Consider the following 24,598-nt stretch of genomic DNA (forward strand, 5'->3'; position numbering starts at 1 on the left):
GCGCATGTGCGCGACGTCATTTTGAGCGTCTGCGCATGCACAAGCGGCAAAACCCGGAAGTAACACACTCCGCTACTTCCGGGTTGCTGAGGAGCGCAACTCGAACGCGCTCAACTCGAAGCATATTTAACCTGAGGTATGACTGTAATTCGTTCCGGAGGTCCGTTCTTAACCTGAAACTGTTCTTAACCTGAAGTACCACTTTAGCTAATGGGGCCTCCCGCTGCCGCCGCACCGCCAGAGCACAATTTCTGTTCTCATCCTGAAGCAAAGTTTTTAACCCAAGGTACTATTTCTGGGTTAGCGGAGTCTGTAACCTGAAGCATATGTAACCTGAAGCGTATATAACCCGAGGTTCCACCGTAAACTTCTTATTACTGGATTGGCCCAAATATAAGCCACCCCACCCCCCAAATTCCGACCATGAAAAGTAGTGTGTGGCTTAAATTCACAACCTTACAAAAATTGGCATTTACAATATTGCTTCTTCTACATTTGCCATTTACGGGTGTGAGTGCCTGCAGAATTTTAAGGGAGCGGCTTATATTCGGGTATTGTCTTTTTTCCCTTGAATTTTAAAGGTGCAGCTTCTTTGCAGGTGTGGCTTATATTCCGGCCAATACGGTACTTTTAAAAGAAGACTGTTGTGCCTTGATTCTTTTTAAGAGGGAACAAAGGGGAGTTACCAGGAACAAATCTAATCTGGACAAGCCAGACTGGATTGCTTAACTCAAGAGATTCTACCAACTAGCTTCCTGAAATATACAGGGAATGTGCTCTGCTACCAGCTCACTAGCGTGAGTGAGGAAGGGTAATATTTACCGTATTTTTCGTGCCATAAGACGCACCTAGTTTTTAGAGGAGGAAAACAAGGAAAAAAATATTCTGAATGAAACAGTGGATGTATGATTTTTGTGGTTCATGCCGTGGCCACAGACATGTGATCTGATGGTGAATTTGGGGTGACCCAATGCAAAAATCCTGAGGATCCATGTGGATCCGTGCTTTGTAACCACGTTTTTGGGCCATTGCGGCCCCACACAACAGTGGGTGCCTGATTTTTTTTGGTGCAGGCTATAGCCATGGACATGCTATGTGATCTGATGGTAAATTTGGGGTGACCCAATGTAAAAATCCTGAGGCAGCCTCCGCTAGCCTCCCTTATTTCTCTACCGATCCCACCGTTCAGCTGTTTCCTTTCAACACTCCCTTCCCTCTTGTTTGCCTTAGTGTCTTTTTCTTAGCTGGAGCAGTTTTTTGCTCCTCCTTTTCTTCTAATTTCTCTCCCTATTGCTTTAGTCCTCCTGTTTCCCCCCTTTGCAAGTTTGCTGTCTTTACCTCCCCTCTCCCAGGCAGCCTCCTTTATCTCTAGCGTCCCTTATCTCTCTCCCCGATTGGCAAACGATCAGCGGCTTGGTTTCAACACCCACTTCCCTCTTTCAAAAAAAAGAAAAGAAAAGAAAAGCATGATCTGCTTTTTGCCCCTGGGCAATTCGGCTCCAGGGACCTCGCATTCGCTCCATAAGACGCACAGACATTTCCCCTTACTTTTTAGGAAGAAAAAGGTGCATCTTATAAGTGAAAAATACGGTAATAAATATATCCTCTCCTACCATCCACAACAAATTTCAACAACAACAACAGAGGCAGAATCTGCACCGTCTCCTGAAGCTTCTGGCTGCCCATCAGGGCAGGAAGCACACCAGGAGGGAGGCTATGGGATAAAGGGGAACTGTGCGTCTTCAGGTCAGAGACCTTTAAGGCTCTGGGAATTTGTATGCGAGAGGTACATCCTGGGAGAGCCTGGGGATTCAGCCTCAGACTTTAGCATGATGCCTTGGCATATACTCTGACTCGAGCTTCTCCTTTCACACGGTGGTTTCTGTCTTTTGAGATCTTCCCAATAGGCATCTTGTGGCATTTCCTTCCAAATTTTGTCCCTCTTTCAGCAATCTCTCTCTCTCTCTTTTAATAATATTTTATTACATTTTAACAGTAAAAAGGTTATAAGACAATAAATAGAAAAAAAGAAACACAAGAAAAATACAAAAACACAAAAATACAAGAATACAAAAATACAAACATTTAACATAGAACAAGAAAAAAAAAGAAAGAAAAAAACAACCTTCTTTTTTAATTTTTCATCTTTGAATAACTTATTTTCCTGACTTCCTCACGCCTCCCTTTTTTGTATTCCATTTAAAGATTGGTTCAGCAAATTCATATCCTATTACTTTATCCTTGATTATTTTTCCTCACATATTAAGACTTCAAATTTTCATCTAATATCAACCATTCTTACATATTCTTATACCTTATTACTAGAACCTCTTCATTTCATTTCAATGTCATCAACATTCAAAAATTTTACAATATTTCTGTAGATAGATTTTAAATTTCTTCCAATCTTCTTCCACCATCTCTTCTCCCTGGTCTCGGATTCTGCCAGTCATTTCTGCCACTTCCATGTAGTCCATTACTTGCATCTGCCATTCTTCCAAGGTGGGTAGGTCTTGTGTCTTCCAATGCTTTGCGATGAGTATTCTTGCTGCTGCTGTAGCGTACATAAAGAAAGTTCTATCCTTCTTTGCCACCAATTGGCCGACTATGCCCAGGAGAAAGGCCTCTGGTTTCTTCAGGCTTTGGCTTCCTGAGTTGAAAGTACAGTCATACCTCATGTTACGTTTGCTTCATATTACGTTCTTTCAGGTTACATCCCATGGCAACCCAGAAGTACCGGAAAGGGTTACTTCTGGGTTTTGCCGCTTGTGCATGCGCAGAAGCGCAAAATGATGTCATGCACAGAAGCACCGAATCGCAATCCGCGCATGCGCAGATGCAGGTTGCATTGTTTGCATGTTGCGAACAGGCCTCCGGAACGGATCCCGTTCTCAACCAGAGGTACCACTGTATTTGATTCCGCAAGCTTAACTTGGTCAGTTTGGGTTGTGCCTTGAGCCTTCAATTAAATTATGGCATGAGCAGACCAACGCCTGCTTCTACAACGGGACTTTCATACCACACATGCCCCGAACCATCCCCGAATCTCCTCCAGACTGTTGGAAGAACAGATTTGGGGGGCAAGCAGAGGGGAGATAATGTTCTGTTGCCCATGGAAAAATGCTGGTGAAATGTTCATCTTAGGCTCTGCATCGAATTCCTCCCTTTTGTGTTTATTTACAAACCTACACGTTGAGCAGATTATTGTGGGAGTACAAGCAGGCAAGCAGCCACCACAAAATCCCAGTTCATCCCTCACGAAATAGAAGCCATTTGTCAAAAGCTGCTTTCACAAATTGGCTCCAGACATAGAGTCTACCCCACTTCCAGGTTACGGGTGCACGTCAGACAGTTGGAGCAAAGAATTTTCCGGCTTTTGCTAATTGCTCATTGATCCACACCAGCTATTTTCCACCCACCATCAGTCTGCCCCAAACTTCAGGGAACCCATGAACGGATGTTTTAAAATGGCTTCTTTTGAGTTTGTGTAGACTGAGTTCACATGTTTAAAACACTCTTACAGCATTTTAACAGCCAGAGCTCTCCCCACCAAAGAATCCTAAGAACTGTAATTTGCTAAGGATTCTGGGAACTGTAGTTCTGTGAGGGGTAAGCTACAGTTCCCAGCATTCTTTGGGGGAAGCCATTGCAGCGGAAGTGGCATAAATGTGCCCTCAGCTGTATCAACATTTTGGAGGTCCCAGGTCGCAAGGTGGTTAGATTGGTCTCAACTAGAGCCAGGGCCTTTTCAGTACTGGCCCCGACTTGGTGGAACGCTCTGTCACAAGAGACTAGGACGCTGCGGGATTTGATATCTTTCCGCAGGGCCTGCAAGACAGAGCTGTTCCGCCTGGCCTTTGGTTTGGACTCAGTCTGACCCTTATGTTTCCCTCTCCTTATGGTTTTGATCTATGGGCTACTTTTAAAATGAGGCTGCATTTTAAATGGCATTTTAACCTGTATTTTAGATTGGTTTTTTTCCCTGTTATGTTTTTACTGTATTATGTAATTTTACTGGTGTTAGCTGCCCTGAGCCTGGCTCTGGCCGGGGAAGGTGGGGTATAAATAAAATTTATTATTATTTATTACAGTGGTACCGCGGGATAAGTACTTAATTTGTTCCGGAGGTCCGTTCTTAACCTGAAACTGTTCTTAACCTGAAGCACCACTTTAGCTAATGGGGGCTCCTGCTGCTGCCGCACCGCCGGAGCACAATTACTGTTCTCACCCTGAAGCAAAGTTCTTAACCCGAGGTACTATCTCTGGGTTAGCGGAGTCTATAACCTGAAGCGTATGTAACCTGAAGCGTATGTAACCTGAAGCATATGTGTCAGAGCTGCCTCTAGGTCCCAGCTCACAGAGGACCAACGCTAGGCTGTCGTAATGTACAAAAGTCTTTATTGAAGTTCAATTTCCATTTCAAAGCTGCAGCGCGCAGCCCTACATCTTAAACCCTAGATCGGCGAAGTCCCGTCTGAATCTCCTCCCCTCTGACACCAGTTTAAGATCCTAGCCCTGCTCCACCTTTTACGCTGCTCTCTCCTCTTCTGGGTCCTCCTGCCCGCTGGGGCATTCCCCTTTCTGGACTCTTCCGACGCTGAGTCGCTTAGCTCCTCCCCCTGCCTCCGGCGGGCTTTAGGACCCGGTTCCCAATCCTCATTCTCTGCTGTCCCACGCTCCTGTACATTTGAACTTGCCTCTCGCGCCAACCCAGTGACCTTCCTCCTGACTGTTACACTACTTCTGTCACTGCTTCCCTCTTCCGGGATACTGGCCGGATCTGACCTCCCCTCCGTTGTCTGACTCTCCGATGGAGGCGTGGTCAGCCCTGACTCCTCTCCTCTCCCTGCTGGGGGAGACGCTACTCCCGATACCTGTGACTCTTCCCCCCCACTATGCTCCGGTGGGGAAGCTGGTCCTGATTTCCAACTGCTGCTCTGGGAGTCCCCGCTGGCCCCTTGCTTCTGGGGTGTCCCCCTTGGGACCCCCCTTGCCCTGGCCACCGGCGCCCCCTTCTGTGAATCTTCCGATTCGCTGGAGAGGCTCATGGAATCTCTCGGGCACTGTCATCTTCTCCTACGCTGCCCTCAGATTCTTCCCCTTCGCTCTCCATCTCCCCTCTTCCCTGTGCTTCTGCTCCTGAACCCCTGACAGTATGTAACCTGTGGTAAAGGTTAAGGGACCCCTGACCATTAGGTCCAGTCGTGGCCGACACTAGGGTTGCAGCGCTCATCTCGCTTTACTGGCTGAGGGAGCCGGCGTACAGCTTCCGGGTCATGTGGCCAGCATGACTAAGCCGCTTCTGGCGAACCAGAGCAGTGCACGGAAACACCATTTACCTTCCCGCCAGAGCGGTGCATCTACTTGCACTTCGTGCTTTCGAACTGCTAGATTAGCAGGAGCAGGGACCGAGCAACAGGAGCTCACCCCGTTGCGGGCATTCGAACCGCCGACCTTCCGATCGGCAAGCCCTAGGCTCTGTGGTTTAACTGAGGTACCACTGTATTATTATCATGTATGTGTGGCTGCCCTGCATCACTGCTGCACCCTTTCGTCTTACCAGATGTCATGAGCCAATGTTTTTTTCCCTCCCCAGGACCTGGTTGCCTGGATTACCACGGGCTTCTTGCACATACCACATGCAGAGGACGTCCCCAACACGGTGACACTTGGGAATGCAGTTGGCTTCCTCCTGAGGCCCTACAACTATTTTGATGAAGATCCCTCCATCTACTCCCCGGACGGCGTTTTCTTCACCAGCGAACAGGACCCGACTTCCTGTGACGTCAACCACCTTGCATGCCTGCCGAAAACAGCGGCATGCTTACCCAACCTCCCGCCTTTCACTTACGAGGGCTTCCAAAACCTGACAAGGCTCTGAGAAGCTTTTGACTTTGGGTGGGTGGTTGGCAGAGGGACAGCTCAGCGTGAAATTAGTATGTAACCAGGGCTGTTACTCCTAAGCAATTATCTCCCTGTCTATTATCTTTCAACCCAAATCTTAAGCCTTGCTTGCGTGTATTGGGCAAGTTTGGACAAATTATATTTGCACTCCCAGACACATTGCTCAACTGAAATTTACCCTTTTCACCAGTCACCTAAACGCTCGAATATCTTTTTCCTTCTGGAGATCTCAATAAGCGTAATTAGCTCCTGGACTGGCTGACTTTTAACAGCAATTCTCCCTCCAAAAGGAACTCCGTAGGCTGCAATTCTGGAAATTGGAGTGGCGATTTTTAACAAAGAAGTCTTAGCACCTTCACCCAACTGAAATTCCTGTAGTTACGCTGATGTAAATCAGGGGTGGGTTTGCAGTGAAGATCTGATTATTTGCTTTCTTACTACCAATCTGGGATTCCCGTGAATCGAAAGGTAGTCTAAGACCCAGTATTCCGGAAGAAATTGGCGTGTCTCCTTTAACCATGATATGAGCCTGACTTCGTGTCATTACTTTAGAGATTGCTTTACAGTATTCTTGCACAGTTGCACTGCCCATCCAGCCCAGTGGATTTAGGTGAGATGCCCATCTTTAAGATAAAATAAAAGAATTAAGAGCACAAATCTTCTGTAATTTCAGTAATATTTTCCTTTGTTAAAAAACAATGAAATTGAGAGAGGGGGTGTGTGGAAGCGTTGTTTTTTTTTAAAAAAAACCTATTGTTTCAGTGGGTTGGGTAATCAGCACTATCGACGGCCAGCTTTTGCTATAACTTGCAAAAACTTCTCTCTTTTAGCTGAACCCTAAGGGAGGGAGAGAAAAACATGTCTTGTACCTGTAAGAGATGAGAGCACTTTGAAACTGGAACCACTGCCCTACAAATCACCAGGACACAAGTGGGGGCTGGGGACGGAGAAGGCATAACCTCAAAATAATGTTGCCATGCGCAGGAAACTTTAATGCAAGGTGTAAAATATCCAGTGTGTTTCAGCCAGAGTCATGCTGCTGCTGCTGCTGCTGCTGCTGCGATACTCCAAAAAATGCCTCATTTTCCCCTGAAGGTATAACCTGAAACACAACAAGCATTTTAAACCTTGCGTTAAAGTTTCCTATTCACCGTTTTGAGGTTCTACCTCCTTTTTTGATCACTTGCAGTCAGTGCTATTTTTTTCTAGAAAAAGAGGTAGCAGAACTCACCACGAATGGCTCCCCCTCTTTCTCTTAGAACGACAATGGCACCCACCATAGAGTCCCAGCTGAAAAAAAGCCCTGCTTGCAGTTGCGAATTCCTTAAGTGGAACCATAGCTGTGCCCTCATGGTGAAATGGCTTCCTGAGGGTGAGGGGCGTTTATGTGTTCATGTTTTTGCTTGATTTGATGAAGCCCAGCCACTGGTCTGTTTTGACACCTCAGCAGGGTAAGGTGAAGGTTCTTGGCAGACACTGTGAACCAGAAAAAAACTAAACTGTACATCTCTCTGAGCAAATTAACAAATAAACAAACAACGAGCCGCACTCTTAAGCCTCCTTTGTCCAAAGTACTGTGTTGGGGGCAGGGGGTGAACATGGCTCCAAGTCTTGGGGAGCTCAAGGTTGCTATTTATTTAATCGTTTGTTCATACGTTCAGATGATGCATACCGCTTAACATTTTTGGCAATAAAATGAAACCTCCAAGTGGTTTGCAGAAGTTATAAAAGCAAAACACAGATAGGTCAGAATACAATAAATACATTTCAAGTCCAGAATTTAAAACAAGCCCACAACTGAATTTCAGTAGCTAAAGTTTAGCTGGTCCTCAAGAGGGTCTGTAGAGGGGGATAGGCCTAAGAAAGTCTTGTTCCTTCAGGTTTGGCTTTTCCAAATTTCAGAATCGTGTGCCTTATGTTTGGTGCTGTTTGTTTTTTGCAAGTGACCAGAGATGTATCATGTTTTAGGCAGGCAAGTTTCCAAGGCTGTGTGAATTAGACCTATGGTGGCAGCTGGAAAAGTACACTGGGTGTGTTACAGATTCCAGGTTTGAAATGTCCCAAATCACCAGCACACATTTGGAACAGTTCCTAAGAAGCCGTTTCATTTCCCACAGAGTAACAGGAAAGTGCTTTCAGGTACATTATATTACCCTGTTTCCTTCATTGCAGCCCCGTTTTGAAGTGTGTTGCTCTTGCTCAGAAACCCACTGGGGTTTTTTTTAAATCAAGGAACTGAGAGTTACATAGACAACCCACCACGATGGCATAGCTGGCTCAACAGTAAACTGAACACATATTCTTATGGGGTGAGCTAAATCTGTGCTTCTGGGGCTGGACCAGGGCAGTGGGGGACGGGCAATGTGAACATGGTGGAAATGAGCTTTTGAGCGGTCTAGAAAAGGGCAGAAAAGGGTTTCTGTCGTGATCAGGCATCATTACTTTCTCGGCTTGGGAGGGATCGGGTTACAGCATTTGGACAGAAACCTCCTCCAACCTCATTCTCTCTGAGGGTCTCTCCTAAATCTGGGTGTTTTGCCTCTCTGGGGCCTTGCCTAGCGCCGGAGTTCTCTCCAAAGACCTCTTAGTCCATCATCCTGGGCCAAGAGCAGCTTGGGCTTATGGTGGATACATAGCTGGGCAGAGAGAGCGCAAGCCTGCCTTTTATAGTCGCTGATGAGCCTCCATGCATTCCTAACTCTGAACCCTCCTCTGATTCTGAACAGAGCAGCAGCTTTCCTCCCTCCCTCCCTCCTTCCCTCCCAAACCGTTTCCTGCAAGGAAATAGCAGCTGGGGTTGCTGAGCGTGTCGCGACCACTGTTGCCTTTCGCAGACACCGGCATGAACATGAAAGCCGTGGTTGTTCTCCTGGTATTGGCTCTGGCTACCATTTTTGCTTTAGTTTGTGTCTTGATGACCAGAAAGGAAAAAGTCGTTAGGTGTGGCGTCTCAGGGCTCCAGAATTCTCCCGAAGGCAACAACAGAGATCCGAGCGAGATCTTTGCTGACCTATCAGCAGCTGAGATGGCCCAAGTGGTGAAATACCTCAAGGAGAATCTTGGCGTCCGCCTGGAAGATGCATCTCGGGCAAAGCCCTCCGATAACTGCATTTACTACCTGGATACGTACTTCCCCTCTAAAGAAGTGGCTCTGGGATTCCTGGACCATGGAAGGGCTCAGCCCCACCGGGAGGCCTTGGCTGTGGTGTACTTTGGGAACCAGCCAGATCCAAATGTCACCGAGTTCGTAGTAGGCCCTCTTCCGAACCCAACGGGCCACCGTGACATCACGCTGAAGAAATTTGGCAGGAAGGTGCCGTATCACAGCAGGCCGGTGACGGTGAAGGAGTACAAAGATATTGACATCTTCATTTTCCAGGAGCTCGAGGCAGCCAACAACTTCCTCAGAGAATGTTGTGAGTATAATAGGAGTAACCTGGCTACTCTGACCACAGCTCCCCGAGGGTTTGAATCTGGCGACCGAGCCACCTGGTTTGTCCTGTTCCACAATGTCAATGGCAGCGGGTACTACATCCACCCCATTGGCATGGAGGTGTTGGTGAACCACCAGAGTCTGAACATCTCCGAGTGGAAGGTGAAGAAAGTGTTCTACAATGGCCAGTATTATGAGAATATGGCCCACCTGGAGAAGGAGTTTATAGATGGGCGTGTGAAGGAGGTCCGAGTGAAGGCAGCCCACCTGAAGAACGATTTTACTTCCAGGAAGCCTTCAGAATCTTCTCCTCATCCAGGCCCTTTGCAATTTGAGCCCCTCGGGATGCGCTACACCGTAGCCGGCAGCCATGTTGTCTACCGGTCTTGGAGTTTTGCCTTTGGGATGAACGTGAACACAGGGCCACGCCTCTTCAACATCAGATTTGGCGAGGAAAGGATCGTCTACGAGTTAAGTCTGCAAGAAGCTCTTGCTATGTATGGCTCCAACTGCCCCGGGGGAATGGTGACTAGGTACATGGACGGGACCCTTGGCATTGGGAAATTTTCTTACGAATTGGTTCGGGGAGTGGACTGCCCCTATACAGCCACCTACGTGGACCGCCACTACTTGATAGACTCTGACACCCCAAGACTGAACAAGAACTCTTTCTGCATCTTTGAGCATGACATGGGCGTGCCTCTCCGGCGACATTTTTCTGACATGGGCTCTTTCTATTACGGGGGGTTGAACAACTACGCTTTGGTCTTGAGGGCCATCTCCACTCTCATCAACTACGACTATATCTGGGATTTTGTGTTCTACCAAAATGGTGCTATAGAAGTCAAGGTCCATGCCACGGGATACATCAGCACATCATTCCTCATGGAAGGTGGCACTGCGTATGGAAACAGGGTCGGGGAGCACACACTTGGGACTATGCACAACCATCTCATGAACTACAAAGTCGACTTGGATGTTGGAGGTAGGTGCCCCATACTTCCCAAAACGTTATGTTCTGCCACCCTAACTGTGGAAACCATTGCTGAATACTGAGAGGGGTTTCAGTTGAGGGTCCCCTGCCACCGGGCGTCCCACAACGAATCTAGCTTCCCTCCAGGAATCTCACATTCTGCATTTCAAGTAATGTAAGGATTTGTGTGACTGTTTAAAAATTCATTTTCCTATTCAGTCTATTTATAGGGTTTGACGTACCAGAGCTAGACTAGTGGGCTATAAAAGGGACACTGTGTGAACCTTCCCTTATTTAGCACTCAGAAAACTAAACATTTTATTTTTTTGCTAGAACTTGGAAAATGGCATGTTGTTTTTTCTAACAATTTCCTAACAATTAGGCATGTTTGCTTCTTCTTCTTCTTTTTTTTTGCCACAACAGATGGGTAAGAGTCTTGTGAGACATTTGTGATGTATTTGTATTTTGTTTATTCTGGCTTAAATTATGAGTCAGGGAGGCTCTTTTAGGACCCTTGGTGATGTCACTAGAAGTATGATGAGGTCTGATTGGGGCAGGGATTGGAAGAAGGAGAGTGGGTGGGATCAGGGGCGTAGGAAGGGGGGCAGTGGGGCGGACCGCCCTGGGTGCCCTCACTGAGGGGGTGACATTCGGTGCACCGTCTGCCTGCGACTCCCAAGCTTACCCCAAGCCGTCAGGGTAAGAGGGGAGCTGTGCCGCTTTGCCAGCAACATCCCCCCTTCCCCTTTTGTTTTGACAGCTTGGGGTAGGCTTGGGAGTTGTGGGTTAGGGTTAGCACACCGAATGTCCACCCTGGCTGCAGGATACGTGCGCCGCTCTGGGCACCCAAGCAGCTATCCCACGCCTGGGAGGGCATCCTCCGCACCACGCTCCCCCCTTGGGAGCGCGCCCGCCCTGGGCAGTGTGGGCATATGCTCCACCGCTGGGTGGGACCAAGGGGAAGACTGGCAAAGGTTAAAATCTAAGCCAGAGAATAACTTTTGGGGCTGCAATGCCCACCTTGTACAATAAGCAGTGCAAATCTCCAAGCTTTGCAATGGTAAGCCAAGGATTGTGAAACTTGGATCTATCAGAAGGTGAGGGAGAGAGAATAAAGGATCAGCACCCTTGGGAAGGTCAGCCACAATTTCTGGCATAATGCTGTTCCCAAACTTGAATGTGCTGTTTAGGGTCCCCTTATTGGATACTTGGGAACTGTGATGTCTGACATAAGGAGATAATTCTGTTATTAACAGAAGTGTGCAATCTGGGACGCAGGTGGCCCTGTGGGTTAAACCACAGAGCCTAGGACTTGCTGATCAGAAGGCCAGCGATTTGAATCCCTGTGACAGGGTGAGCTCCCATTGCTTGGTCCCTGCTCCTGCCAACCTAGCAGTTCGAAAGCACGTCAAAGTGTAAGTAGATAAATAGGTACTGCTCCAGCAGGAAGATAAACGGCGTTTCCGTGCGCTGCTCTGGTTCGCCAGAAGCGGCTTAGTCATGCTGGCCACATGACCCAAAAGCTGTACGCTGGCTCCCTCAGCCAATAAAGCGAGATGAGAGCCGCAACCCCAGAGTCGTCCGCGACTGGACCTAATTGTCAGGGGTCCCTTTACCTTTTACAATCTGAAACAACAAATAGTCTATAAAATGCAATCCATCATCTCGAGGCAGATTAAGAGAATTGATGGCATCTGTTTCCGGAACACTGGTAACATTCGGCTGACACACTGTTCCTTGTCTGGTTTTGTTCCCGTTTCCACCACTGCTCCCCCTGATTGCCTCAGTGTGCCATAAGCAGAGATCAGGAGCCAGAAAAATGCAGTCCAGAATGGTGCAGGTAGGGCAGAAGCTCAACACGGCTTGAGCGAGGGAGCACATGTTGCAAGGAAAGTAACGGGAGAAATGAAATAACGGAACGTCTGATAGTACTAGCAAAGAGCAGAAGCGAACCAGAATCTTGGGCCAAGGGGAAGTAGCAGCTTGTAAATTATATGAGCAGGAGATGCTTCTGTTTCATAAAACAGCGTTTAGGGCTTTGCAGATGCATTGCAGAGAAAGAGATGTCGATGAAGCAGAGTTCTTTAAATGGTTATGTTGGAATGGGGAAACTTTTCAACCTGAGGCTCACATTTCCTCAGGGGCAAACTTCCAGAAGTTGCCACGTTAGGAGTGGACGGTGCAATATGCAAAAGTGGGTGGGACCATGAATGCGTATGGTAAGACTGAAGTCCAACCACAAAGGAGTCAGAGGTTTCCACATCCCACATCCCACTCACCCCCATCTCCTCCATCAGGATAAGCAAGAGGCCCATTCCTGCCACAGAAAAGCGCTTGGGGGATAGTGCGAGAGCAGAGCCAGTGAGAGGAGTGGCCTAGAGAGGGGTGTGTGGCCTTGATGGTGCGTGTGGCCTGGGAAGAATATTGAGGGTCGAATAGAGAAGCCCTGCCCCTCTGGGTTGTATGATCGGGATTAACTTCCACAGCAGCAGGAAACTATTGGCAAGATTGGGAACGGTTTACCGCTTGCTTGTAATCTCACCCCATTCCTCTTTGCATGTGGAAATGGGGAGATGCTGTTGTTCGGAGTCTTCATTTGCTCAAACTCTGGTCCAATAAGGAATGTGGGGACAGGGTGTAGCTCAGTAGAAGATCACGGGCTTTGTGTACACAGAGCTCTGTTTTGGGCTCCTCTAAGTCAGGCTGGGAAAGACTTTTGTTGGAGTTCCCCAGAGAGCTGCCTTCCAGACAACAATCCTGAACAAGACACTGTGGGATGTAATCCGCTGAAAGCAGTCAAATACAACATTCCTTGTTTTGCTAGAGTGGACATGCAAGGGAATGTATGGTCTAGCCAGTGTGGTGTAGTGGTTAAGAGCGGTGGACTCGTAATCTGGTGAACCAGGTTCGCGTCTCCGCTCCTCCACATGCAGCTGCTGGGTGACCTTGGGCCAGTCACACTTCTCTGAAGTCTCTCAGCCCCACTCACCTCACAGAGTGCACCAACTCCTAGGGGCGGAGGGGTCTTTGGCCCCCTCAATATTTGCTGGCAGGGGGCTGGGCCCCCTCGATGTTGAGGGGGTGGAGAAGGGCGAATGTGGTGCAGTTCAATGGCTGGCTCCTCCTGAGCACCAGATTCACCAGATTATGAGTCTACCGCTCTTAACCACTACACCACACTGGCTCTCAAGGTGCCAAGCTGTTCTTGGCTGGTCTTAAAAGCTTGCAATGAAACATAAGACAGATTGCCTCTGAGACGACCCTGTTAGTAGACCACCATTATCCCCATCGGACAGGCGAATAACTGGTGCTGCGAGAGATGGGGACTTGTGTAATCCTACACGATGGGAGATAATTTGAGGCCACGCCTCTCAAATACAAGGTGGAAGTTTCCTCCACAGGCCCAAGCTGGTGTTCAGAGGCGCCATCTTGCACCCAAGATTGTGAGGGGCTGGCATGTGTTTCACGTGTGTGAGATTGCATCGTCAGGAGGAGGCCAAGCGCCCAGCCCAGCATGGCTCCCTCTCTCATGCTCAGGAGGAGCCAGCCACTGAACTGCACCACATTCACCCTTCTCCACCCCCTCAACATCGAGGGGGCCCAGCCCACTGCCAGCAAATATTGAGGGGGCCAAAGACCCCTCCGCCCCTAGGAGTTGGTGCGCCTGTTATCCCAGTGGCTGCAAGAATCACAGAATTGTAGAGTCAGAAGGGATCATGAGAGTAATCTAGTCCAACCCCCTGCAATGCATTAATCTTTTCCCAAAGTGGTGCTTGACGTTATGATGCTGAAGTTAACACTCTCTCTCTTTCTCTCTGCTTTTCAAGTTTAAACATTTCACTAATTTTACAACCATTTTGACTTGACTTCCTTCCCCCTCTTTCTGCAGTTCCTTAAATTTATCTTTAATATCTTCCGCCTATCCAAATTAACTTAATTTCCTCATTTGTTCATCTTCTTTCAGTATAAACTCTTATGAAACTGCAGGTTATTACAAGAATCCTTCCAATGTTCTTATCTGTTTACAATTTGTCTGTAAATAATCAATAAACCATTTCCATTCTTTTATAAAAAGTTCGCTATCTTGATTTCTTATTCTCCAGGTAAGTTTCACCATTTCTGCATATTCCATAAGTTTTTATATCCATTCTTCCTTTGCTGGGACTTCTTCTTCTTTCCATTTTTGGGCAAGTAACATTCTTGCCGCTGCAGTCGCATACATGAATAAGTTTCTGTACAGTTCGGGTAGTTCTGTCCCTATAATTCCCAAATGAGATGAACAGTCTCGTGCTCTACTAACAGTTTTGCTTTGGTGAGGGTTTGTCTCTAGGGTCCGAAATGGGAAATTCTTCTTTCTTAGTCTTTGCTTTTGTCAGGGATCAAGAACTCCCTGGTGGCTCTCGATATGGCGTTTGAGTCTGTGAAGGCCCCCTGGAGCCCAGAGCACCAGATCCAACGGCCCATTCTCACAACCCGAACCCTGGACAAGGAAGAAGATGCTGCCTTTCCGCTGGATGGCAAAGTCCCCCGGTACCTGCACTTTGCCACCAGCCGGGAGAACCAGTGGAACCATCAGCGAAGCTACCGCATCCAGATCAACAGCTTTGCTGGAGAACACTTACCTGAAGCTAGCACCATGGAGAGGTCCATTAGCTGGGGCAGGTAGGCAACAAGAACCATGATCTTTCTCTTTTTTCCTTCATTTTATTTATACTTTTCAGATACAGTGGTACCTCCGGTTGTGGACAGGATCTGTTCCGGAGACCCGGCTGGATCCCGAGGTTTTCCCAACCAGAGAGACCACTTCTGCACACGTGCGGGGACAGCGCTTCTACGCATGCGCATACAGCAAAAACCCGGAAATATACTTCCGGGTTTGCCACCTATGTATCCTGAAGTTTACGTAAAAGGAGGGATACATAAGCGGAGCTACGGCTGTACAGTGGTACCTTGGGTTACATACGCTTCAGGTTACATATGCTTCAGGTTACATACGCTTCAGGTTACAGACTCCGCTAACCCAGAAATAGTGCTTCAGGTTAAGAATTTTGCTTCAGTGTGAGAACAGAAATTGTGCTCTGGTGGTGCGGCAGCAGCAGGAGGCCCCATTAGCTAAAGTGGTGCTTCAGGTTAAGAACAGTTTCAGGTTAAGAACGGACCTCCGGAACGAATTAAGTACTTAACCTGAGGTACCAATGTATATACATTTCACTGATTTTACAATCATTTTGACATTTTTAAACTTGACTTCCTTCCCCCTCTTTCTGCAATTCCTTAAATTTATTTTTAATATCTTCTGCCTATCCAACTTAACTTACTCATTTATTTATCTTCTTTCTATATATATGTATATACTCTTATGTAGCTGCAGGTTATTACAATAATCTTGCCAATGTTTTTATCTGTTTACAATTTATCTATAAATATTCAGTAAACCGTTTCCATTCTTTCATAAAAAGTTTGTTATCTTGATTTCTTATTCTCCCGGTAAGTTACGCCATTTCTGCATATCCTATAAGTTTTTGTATCTGTTCTTCCTTTGCTGGGACTTCTTCACCTTTCCATTTTTTGCAGGTAACATTCTTGCTGCTGTCGTTGCATACATGAATAAGTTTCCATACAATTTAGGTAGTTCTATCCCTATAATTCCAAAGAGAAAGGCTTCTGGTTTTTTGGGTTTTTTTTACAAATGTTACTTTAAACATCCTTTTCATTTCATTGTACAGTGGTGCCCTGCAAGACGAATGCCTCGCAAGACGGAAAACCCGCTAGACGAAAGGGTTTTCCGTTTTGGAGGTGCTTCGCAAAACAAATTTCCTATGGGCTTGCTTCGCAAGACGAAAATGTCTTGCGAGTTCCTGCGGGGTTTTTTCCGTGACCCCCCTTTTTCTAAGCCACTAAGCCGCTTATCAGCTGATCCGCTAAGCCGCTTAACAGCTGATCCACTAAGCTGCTTATCAGCTGATCCGCTAAGCCCCTAAGCCGCTAATAGCGCTAATCCGCTAAGCCACTAATGGGCTTGCATTGCAAGACGAAAAAACCGCAAGACGAAGAGACTCGGGGAACGGATTCTTTTCGTCTTGCGAGGCACCACTGTATATCATTTCCCAGTAAGCCTTAACCCTACTACAAGACCACCACATATGATAAAAAGAACCTTCTTCCTCTTTACATTTCCAACACTTATTTGATTTAGTTTTATACATTTTTGCCAGTTTACTCAGTGTTAGACACGGAGATCCAGCGCCGAGGGCCTTCTGGCGGTTCCCTCATTGCGAGAAGTAAGTTTACAGGGAACGAGACAGAGGGCCTTCTCGGTAGTGGTGCCCGTCCTGTGGAATGCCCTCCCAGCAGATGTCAAGGCAATAAACAACTATTTTACTTTTAAAAGACAACTGAAGGCAGCCATCTTTAGGGAAGGTTTTAATGTCTGATGCTGTACTGTTTTTAATATTCAGTTGGAAACCACCCAGAGTGGCTGGGGAAACCCAGCCAGATGGGCGGGGTATAAATAAATTATTATTATTATTATTATTATTATTATTATTATTATTATTGATAAATCATTTTAATATAATTTTCTCTTAAACCGTAACATGCTGGAAATTTTATATCCCTATTCCACAATTGTTCCCCTGCTTCCACGTCTATATTATGACCAATATCTATTGCCCCAAACAACAAACCATGTCCTGTTTGTCTTTCAGATAAATGCCACCCTGTTTCATTTTTTAAAATATTGATTTTTATTAAATTTTCAAAGCTTTAAACAAATTTATCATTCACTGATATTTTTCTTGTTGACTTCCCACCCTTCCTGCACTGATTTTTTAAATATATATTCTTATCCTTGGTTGCTGCATAATACTTGTTGCTAAATGGCCCCTAACTCCAGCTTATCATTCATTTTTTGCTCCCCCTTGCTCATAACTCAGAATCCTGCTCACAATTTCATATTACTAAAATACTTTGACAGATAGCCCAGAAAAAAAGGCCTCTATTTTTCCATAAGCAGTTCATCATTTTGATCTCTTGGTTTTACGGTCAATTCTGCCATCTCAGCATAGTCCGTTGATTTTTATAAGCCATTCTTCTTTGGTTGGAATCTCTTCCTTTTCCATTTCTGCGTGTATAAAAGCTCCGGCTGTCGTCATTGTGTGCATAAAAAGATTAGTCAGCTTCTTTGGAACCTCTGTCCCAATTATCCCTAGCAAAAAAGGCTTCAGGATTTTTTTGGGGGGGGTCACCAATTTAAACATCTTTTTGAATTCATTATCTACCCTGTTTCATTTTGAGGGTCGTTCCTGGGTCACTTCAGTGCTGCTAACACAGCAAAAGCCGTTCGGGAGGCAGCAGTTATGAGTCACCGGTCTCTGCAGCCACAGCAGGCGCTGTGATTCTCTAGCAATTTGACTTCAACCCTGGAAGTGCACCCCTGGAGGGCTGTAGCTCACTGGTGTGAAGGAATGGGTTTCCCAAATCTAAAATCAGTCTGAAATGGGCCCCAAAATCCATTTTTCCTTCTCCAAGGGTGCATTAGCTAAAAACCATTAACTTGAGCTCTTGAGCAAATGCATAGCAAGAACACAGCTGTATAAACAAAGCTCTCTCCTTTATCGGTCCGTGATGCCTAATGAATGGCCTTGTCCATTCCAAAGTGGAGCAGGGATGGCACGTCTGGGTCTTATCTTACATCCTGACCACAAAGACGCACAGACCTTGTCAGGTCTGACAAGAAACCCGGGAACGGCGCCAGGAGTGTTCTTAGAGTTGGTGACCTCCTGCCCCAAGATAAGAGTATAGGAACAGGAACAACCTTTTATGGTCAAGAGTACTGGAACAGGAATGTCTGTTTATGGTCATGGATGTCAACGTCCGTGTATAAGCTGATGTGGTTGGATTTGTGGGGAAGGGAGGAGAGGGTGCCTGGAGGATATATATACTGCATGAAATTTCTCATTTCTTTGGACTTGCTGTGAACTGACCACACAAGAGCCTTCTGCTATCCGGAGAGCAGAATAAACTCTTTCTCTGAATCAACCTCAGTGTCAGTTGACTTCCTTTCTCCCTCCCGGGAGCAACGCAGACCTCACCAGTTGGTAAAGTCTAATAAGGCTACAGGTGGAGCATCTGCTTTGAGTGCAGAATGCTCCCCTTGGGCTGGGAATGTCCGCTGTCTGAAACCTTTGAGCGCTGCTGTCAGTCAGTGCAGACAATACTGATCTAGACAGGCCAATGGTGTGACTCAGTATACGGCAGTTGGGATGGGTGGTAGCCATCTTGCCACGGACTATCATATTCTAAGTGGAAGACGGCACTGCTAGGAATAAAGACAAAGAACTTGCCTCTTGCCTCTGCATTCATCTTCTCAACCATTTCCCCCCGTTATCCGTATGCTTCAGGTACAAGGTGGCTGTTACCAAGCGGAAAGAGGAGGAGCTGATCAGCACGTGCATTTATAATCAGAATGATCCTTGGGATCCACTGGTGGTCTTTGCTGATTTCATAGACAACGAGACCATTGTCAACGAGGTGAGTGCTGCGATCCTAGAATTGCACAAGGGACCCTGAGAATCATCTAGTCCAGTGTTTCCTCAAACTTGGGCCCCCAACTGTCGTTGTACTACAACTCCCATCATCCCTAACTTGCAAGAGCGGTGGTCAGGGATGATGGGAATTGTAGTCCAACAACAGCTGGGGACCCAAGTTTGAGGAAACACTGATCTGGCCCAACTCCCTGCAGTGCAGGAATCTTTCACCCAACGTGACTCTAAAATCAAGAGTCTCATGGTCTACCGACTAAGCTTGTCAGCATCGCCCTTGAGCCAGTGCACCAACTGGACTCATGCGCTTCAACCCCGACTGGGCTAGGCGAGCTGGGTAGCACTGCCAGTGACCACCTTTCTCACAGGGACAGGTCACCGTGCTGTGGACTCACAGCTTAGAGCTGAGAGCACCGGATTCACTTGCACAATAATACAGTCGTTGCGCAGCAGAGTTTTGCAGAGTCTTGCAGAGTATAAACCACTCGGAGAGCAGCTCTGTAGAATATCTTCCTTTTATTCTATAGCTACAACTATGATACAAAACTATATACAGAGCTAAAAGATCTAAGCATAAATCAATGCTACACTGAGAGTCTGCAGCTGCTCTTAGCAGCAACCTTATCTCTAGACACGATCTCTAACACTCTCTCTCTCTCCGATACACTGACTGACTCACTCGCTGACAGATTCACTCACTGACTAAGTAGAAAGCAGAACATTGCTCCTCCTCTCTGTAGAATCAGCAGGCTCCTCAGGAGATTCTTGGATATGGGAGAGGTGAAATCTCCTCAAAGCTATCCTGAGTTATTGCTTCCTGTGGAAGAGGGACAGAGGTCTGTTAAAGATGGAGAAAGCCTTAAAGGAGAAAGGGTAAAGAAGATGTGCCAGTAATAATGATAATGGTCTAAATGTTGTGAGTCTGGCATACCCAAAGAACACTTTATTTCACATGGCCTTAGATCTAGGTGATGCTCTGCCTAGGATACTATTATGTTGCAGGGTTATTTACAAGGAGTTAAGCCTCTTTGGTGGAGACTTCATTCCTGTGGAACTTCTTGCCTAAGGGGGCTTCCTGACAGGACAGGAGAGGCATGAAGAGAGCAGAGCAAAAAGCAGCCAAACCGGCATAGTCTCAGATTGGTTGGGGGAAACTCTGGCAAGGAGGAGACTTAGGCAGCTATGGGAAGGCAGGGACCTTCAGACTCTGCAAGACCTTGTTGAAGAAGAGTAGTTGTGCTCATTAGGCCTGGTACTTCTGAGCCCATTCTGTTTCCTTTAAGAGTTAACTTCACCTACCCTGTGTGATTTATTGCTGGCTTGCTCCTGACCCCTGAGTTCAGTTGTGCATCTGATAGATAAAGGGCCCACAATCCATCTAAAATAGATAAAGGGCCACAGACCATCTAGGATGGTTGAGCATCATCTACATCAGGGATGGCGAACCCAGATATTGCATAACTCCAGCTCCTATGATTCCCGACCTACCTGGGGCTGATAGGAACCCGGCAACCTCTGCAGGGCCACCGAGTCTCCATCTCTGATCTACATGCAGCCTGTTCTCGACTGGCCCATCAACTACAGGGGATACAAATCCTGTTTCAACACGCTGAGAACTGGGAAAATTGAAATTGAAATTGAAAACAAATGAAATACTTTATTGTCACTTGTACAATTTGTATACAGTGATACTACACGAGCACCCCCCACTCAGCTCTCTTAGTCTTAATTCCCCTCGTTTACTGACGCACACCCACCAAACCCAAAAGTCAGTTGCCCTGTTGTTATCTTTTCATTCAGCAGCCTAACAGCCCACGGATAGAAGCTGTTCTTTACCCTGTTGGTGAGACTAATCATGCTTCTATATCTTCCGCCTGAGGGCAGGAGATCAAGAAAGTGCCGGCCAGGGTGTGAATCATCCCTGAGAATTTTCCTCACTCTCCTGAGGCAACGTTCTTCCGCTATTTCATCCAGCGGATTCACAGGACAGCCCATACTATCTTGTGCTGTATTCACCACCCTCTGTAGGCACTTCCTATCAGTTGATGTCAAACCAGCATACCACACCGTGATGCAGTATGAAAGGACACTTTCTATTGTTGACCGGTAGAAGGAGATCATCAAATATTGATTGATTCTTTCACAATATTCTGAGGAGATGGAGTCTTTGTTGGGCTTTCTTAACCACCTGGGTTGTATTTATTTTCCAAGTAAGGTCTTCACAGAGATAAACTCCTAGGAATTTAAAGGAAGAGACTCTCCACACAGCCCTCCCCAATGTACAGCGGGGCTAGTTCTCCTCTCTTCCTCCAAAAGTCCAACACCATCTCCTTTGTCTTGCTGATATTAAGGTGCAAGTTGTTCCCTAGGCACCATGTAGATATTTTTTGGACCTCCCCTCTATACGCTGATTCCTCTCCACCTGTTATTAAACCCATTATGGTGGTGTCATCTGCAAACTTAATAATTGCCGTGGACGGGTCAGATGATACACAATTGTATGTATACAGTGAATACAGGTAGGGACTTAGCACACATCCCTGTGGTGTGACAGTTCTGATTTTTAAGGAATTAGATGTTACATGAAAAGAATTGAAGTTCTCTTCCATGACCATATTAGTGAGGAAAACATCTTTCACTCGTGGCAAACAGGCCTGTTGTTGTGTTTCCTGCCGCTCTTCCCCCCAGGACCTTGTGGCTTGGATCTCCACTGGCTTCTTTCATGTGCCGCACGCTGAGGACATCCCCAACACCGTGACGGTCGGCAATGGGGTGGGCTTCATTCTTCGGCCTTACAACTTCTTCAACGATGATCCCTCCAGCAGGTCCCCGGACGGCGTCTACTTCACATTGGACCAAGATGCTAGCCAATGCAACATTAACCCAGTCGCTTGCTTGCCCGAGAGAGCTTCATGTTCCCCCAACCTACCTCCGTTCACCTTCAGTGGCTTCCAGAACTTTACAAGTCCTTGACAAGAAGAAAGACTTTGCATTCCCCATCCCGCCCCATCTCAGTTTGCCCAAACATGCCTGTTTCAGCTGAATAACGACACTGTGGAGCCCCGGCAACGTCTGACCTGAATACTGCCTGCTCTCCATATTCCTTCCGTCTACTCCTTCGCTTGTTGCTGCCATGTCTGTGTTATCAGTTTGGTGTTGGGGAGGATTTTTCCTCTTAGGCCACAGGTGGAGAACCTGGTTTCCTCCAGATGCTGCTAGACTACAACTCCCATCATCCATGCTCACAGGGGCTGATGGGAGTCGGAGTCCAGCAACCTGGCAGCAGCCCCTAGATCAGCTGAGAGACTAGAAAGACTGCAGGATCACTCTGCTGGCGCAGGTGTGCTATTTCCTCTTTTTTGATCTTTTTTTTTCACCCCTGCTGGTTGTTAGGCAAACGTGTCACTTGAGTTTGCTTATTTCCTCCTCCCTCCAAATCGGTTTTCCTCTTGTGTTGTGCCATTTTAGATTGTAAGCCTGAGGGCTGGCCCACGACATTTTGGCACCTGAGGCGGACCCCAAAAAGGCCCCTCTTCCTGCCAGGGAATAAGAGGGTCAGGAAAGAGCTACATCAGGGATAAGGGGAAAGGAGAAAGATTGACATCGGGATCTGCTGCTGCGGGTGGACCTTGGGGCAGGAATTGACTCCCTCTTTTTTGAGGTGATTTGCAATATGCTTTGGGAGGCATATTTGGTTTAAGAACGGGATAAATCTTTAAATTCGGGATGGCTAACATTTTTTTGACCCAAGGGGTACATTCACCCTTGACCAGTCCTTTACACTGGGTGCATGCCAGTGGCAGGTGTGGTCAAAATTGGGGGTGGCTCCCCCATAGTCTCTCACGCTTACATGTAAACACAGAGGACACAAACATACAGCTACTATTGGCCTCATGCTTCTCACCTGACTCACTTTGGTGAATGGGAATTATTGCCCTTTTCCATTCATCCAGTGATTGACCTAATGATTGAGGTGAAGGTGATCTGCATTCTCAGCAGGCAGGGATGGAGAAAAAATTTGACAAGAGTCGGCACTGAAAACTAAATCGAGCAAAGGTGCACTTTCCAAAATAATATTCCAACTGAAACACAGTTATCTTTCAAAATTCAACTTTCCTGAATTTTGTGAAGCCATCTGCCAAGGAAACAATGTGGTTTTTAAATATATATATATATATATATATATATATATATATATATATATATATTCATGTATTAGAGGAAAGGGTGCGTAAAAATGAAGTTTGTGACAGTAACATACTGAAATGCATTCTATTAGGGGAAACGGCTCGCAAAAATGTGTGCATTACTCAAAACTGAGCTTATTAGGAGAAATTTGCACTAAAACGCTGGTGATGTTTTGCAAACTGCTTCAAAAGGTGGAGAGCTACGATACGATAGCGAAATGATAATCTTTATTGTCATTGTCCCATACAGAACAACGAAATTGAAAAAATCTACATAAGACATTCAAAAACTAACAAGCCTGCTATCCCAGCTATCCCAACCTGGTTAGCCCCCTAAAAACTCTGATACCCCATTTTCAAATACAATATACTCCCATAGAGACTCCTTACACTGCATTTAAAACCAAAATTGCATTTGGATAGAAACTGTATCTCAGGCGGCTAGTCCTAGTCTTTATAACCCTGTACCTTCTTCCAGAAGGCAGAAGCTGAAAGAGAAAGTTAGTTAAAGAGGAAGCTGAAGTTAAAGTTAGAAAAATTAGAAATGGAGGGAATCCCAGAATTGAATAATCCTTCCATCAGACCACACAGGGCCCCACCCAACCCAACAATATGCATACTACGTCTACTTCCATTTTCCTTCGCTTTTTGCCACTGCTGCCAAAATTGATGATGTCCAGGGGGAGCAGAAACATTGGCTGGGGGCTATATCAGCCCCTGAATGGGGGGGGGGGGCAGGGTGACTTACCCCTGCTTCAAATAAATAAATAAATGCCATCTGGAGGAACACAGGTTTCTCCAACCCTCTCTTAGGCTGACTGAGTGGAGAATTTATGGGTTTACCAGATGGTCAATGAGATGCTTCACACAACTGTTTTCCCTGTGATGGCTTATATAGGAAAGCAACTATGTGCTGGTTTTCTTAGGATGTAGAGCAGTCGTGTCACCTACCCTAGAGACAGAGGACGCAGACACCATCATACACGAGCTCAGAATGGAAACTGAGATAATAATCTGGCCACAGAATGCCTTGCTGTACGACTACTCCACTTGCGACAGGAATTTCTGCAGCACCCTCCGCCCTGGTACAAGCTTGTAAATTTCCCTTTGCCGTGAGCAGATGGTTCGCGGCTTGTTTCAGCGTTAAGTGAAATAAATGGGTTTGTGTGTTTTCAGTAGGGCCATTGGGTGTGTACGTTTATTGTGCAATTGCTCGAGATGCGTGCCTGAGTTGCGCCGAATAATTTGTCCCCTGCGTGCCAAGTCCGGCAGATTGAGGGGGCGAGACCAATAGCAGTTAAGAAAGCGTTTCTGCAAGTGCTGTAGAGGGAAGTGAGCGGCAGGTGAGGCTTGCCCACCTGGGAAAGTAAACCATCTAGGAGAAGGAAAACTTGGATCCTAAACCTCGGTGGGTCATTTTGGACCTGGAAGATGGCAGAAAGGGGCTGGGCTTGGTGGGATCTGGAGACTGGAAGCACCCTGGGGTCCCCTGCAAAGAGACACTTCAAATGGAAGAATACTTTTCTACAGAGTACACACCGTACATTTAAAGTTGTTG

General features: G+C 46.6%; 2 protein-coding genes across 3 annotated transcripts in view; both read left to right on the top strand.

Moving 5' to 3' along the window:
• LOC307200687 (amine oxidase [copper-containing] 3-like) overlaps window positions 1-7,452 on the top strand; it is a 31,855-nt gene extending 24,403 nt beyond the window's left edge. For both annotated transcript variants that reach the window (XM_079949459.1, XM_079949460.1), the window contains exon 4: window positions 5,597-7,452. In XM_079949459.1, coding sequence (XP_079805585.1) covers window positions 5,597-5,881 — 285 coding nt within the window. In that variant the 3' untranslated portion in view covers window positions 5,882-7,452. The remainder of the gene's footprint in view (window positions 1-5,596) is intronic.
• Window positions 7,453-8,466: 1,014 nt separating this feature from the next.
• LOC307200710 (amine oxidase [copper-containing] 3-like) lies at window positions 8,467-24,215 on the top strand. Its single transcript, XM_079949527.1, has 4 exons — window positions 8,467-10,322; window positions 14,687-14,972; window positions 18,713-18,842; window positions 21,542-24,215. The coding sequence occupies exons 1-4, from the start codon at window positions 8,747-8,749 to the stop codon at window positions 21,824-21,826; spliced, it is 2,277 nt and encodes a 758-aa protein (XP_079805653.1). The 5' UTR covers window positions 8,467-8,746; the 3' UTR covers window positions 21,827-24,215.
• Window positions 24,216-24,598: the final 383 nt, after the last annotated feature.

The sequence above is a fragment of the Podarcis cretensis genome, assembly GCF_951804945.1.
Source record: "Podarcis cretensis genome assembly, chromosome: 13".
NCBI lineage: Eukaryota > Metazoa > Chordata > Lepidosauria > Squamata > Lacertidae > Podarcis > Podarcis cretensis.

What these genes read in the sequence shown, in the direction of transcription:
- LOC307200710 (XM_079949527.1), top strand. Translation starts at nt 8,747, where the DNA reads ATGAACATGAAAGCCGTGGTTGTTCTCCTGGTATTGGCTCTGGCTACC. An exon ending in AGGTCCATTAGCTGGGGCAG is followed by an intron (nt 14,973 to 18,712) that starts GTAGGCAACAAG and finishes CGTATGCTTCAG; the next exon opens with GTACAAGGTGGCTGTTACCA. An exon ending in ACGAGACCATTGTCAACGAG is followed by an intron (nt 18,843 to 21,541) that starts GTGAGTGCTGCG and finishes TCTTCCCCCCAG; the next exon opens with GACCTTGTGGCTTGGATCTC.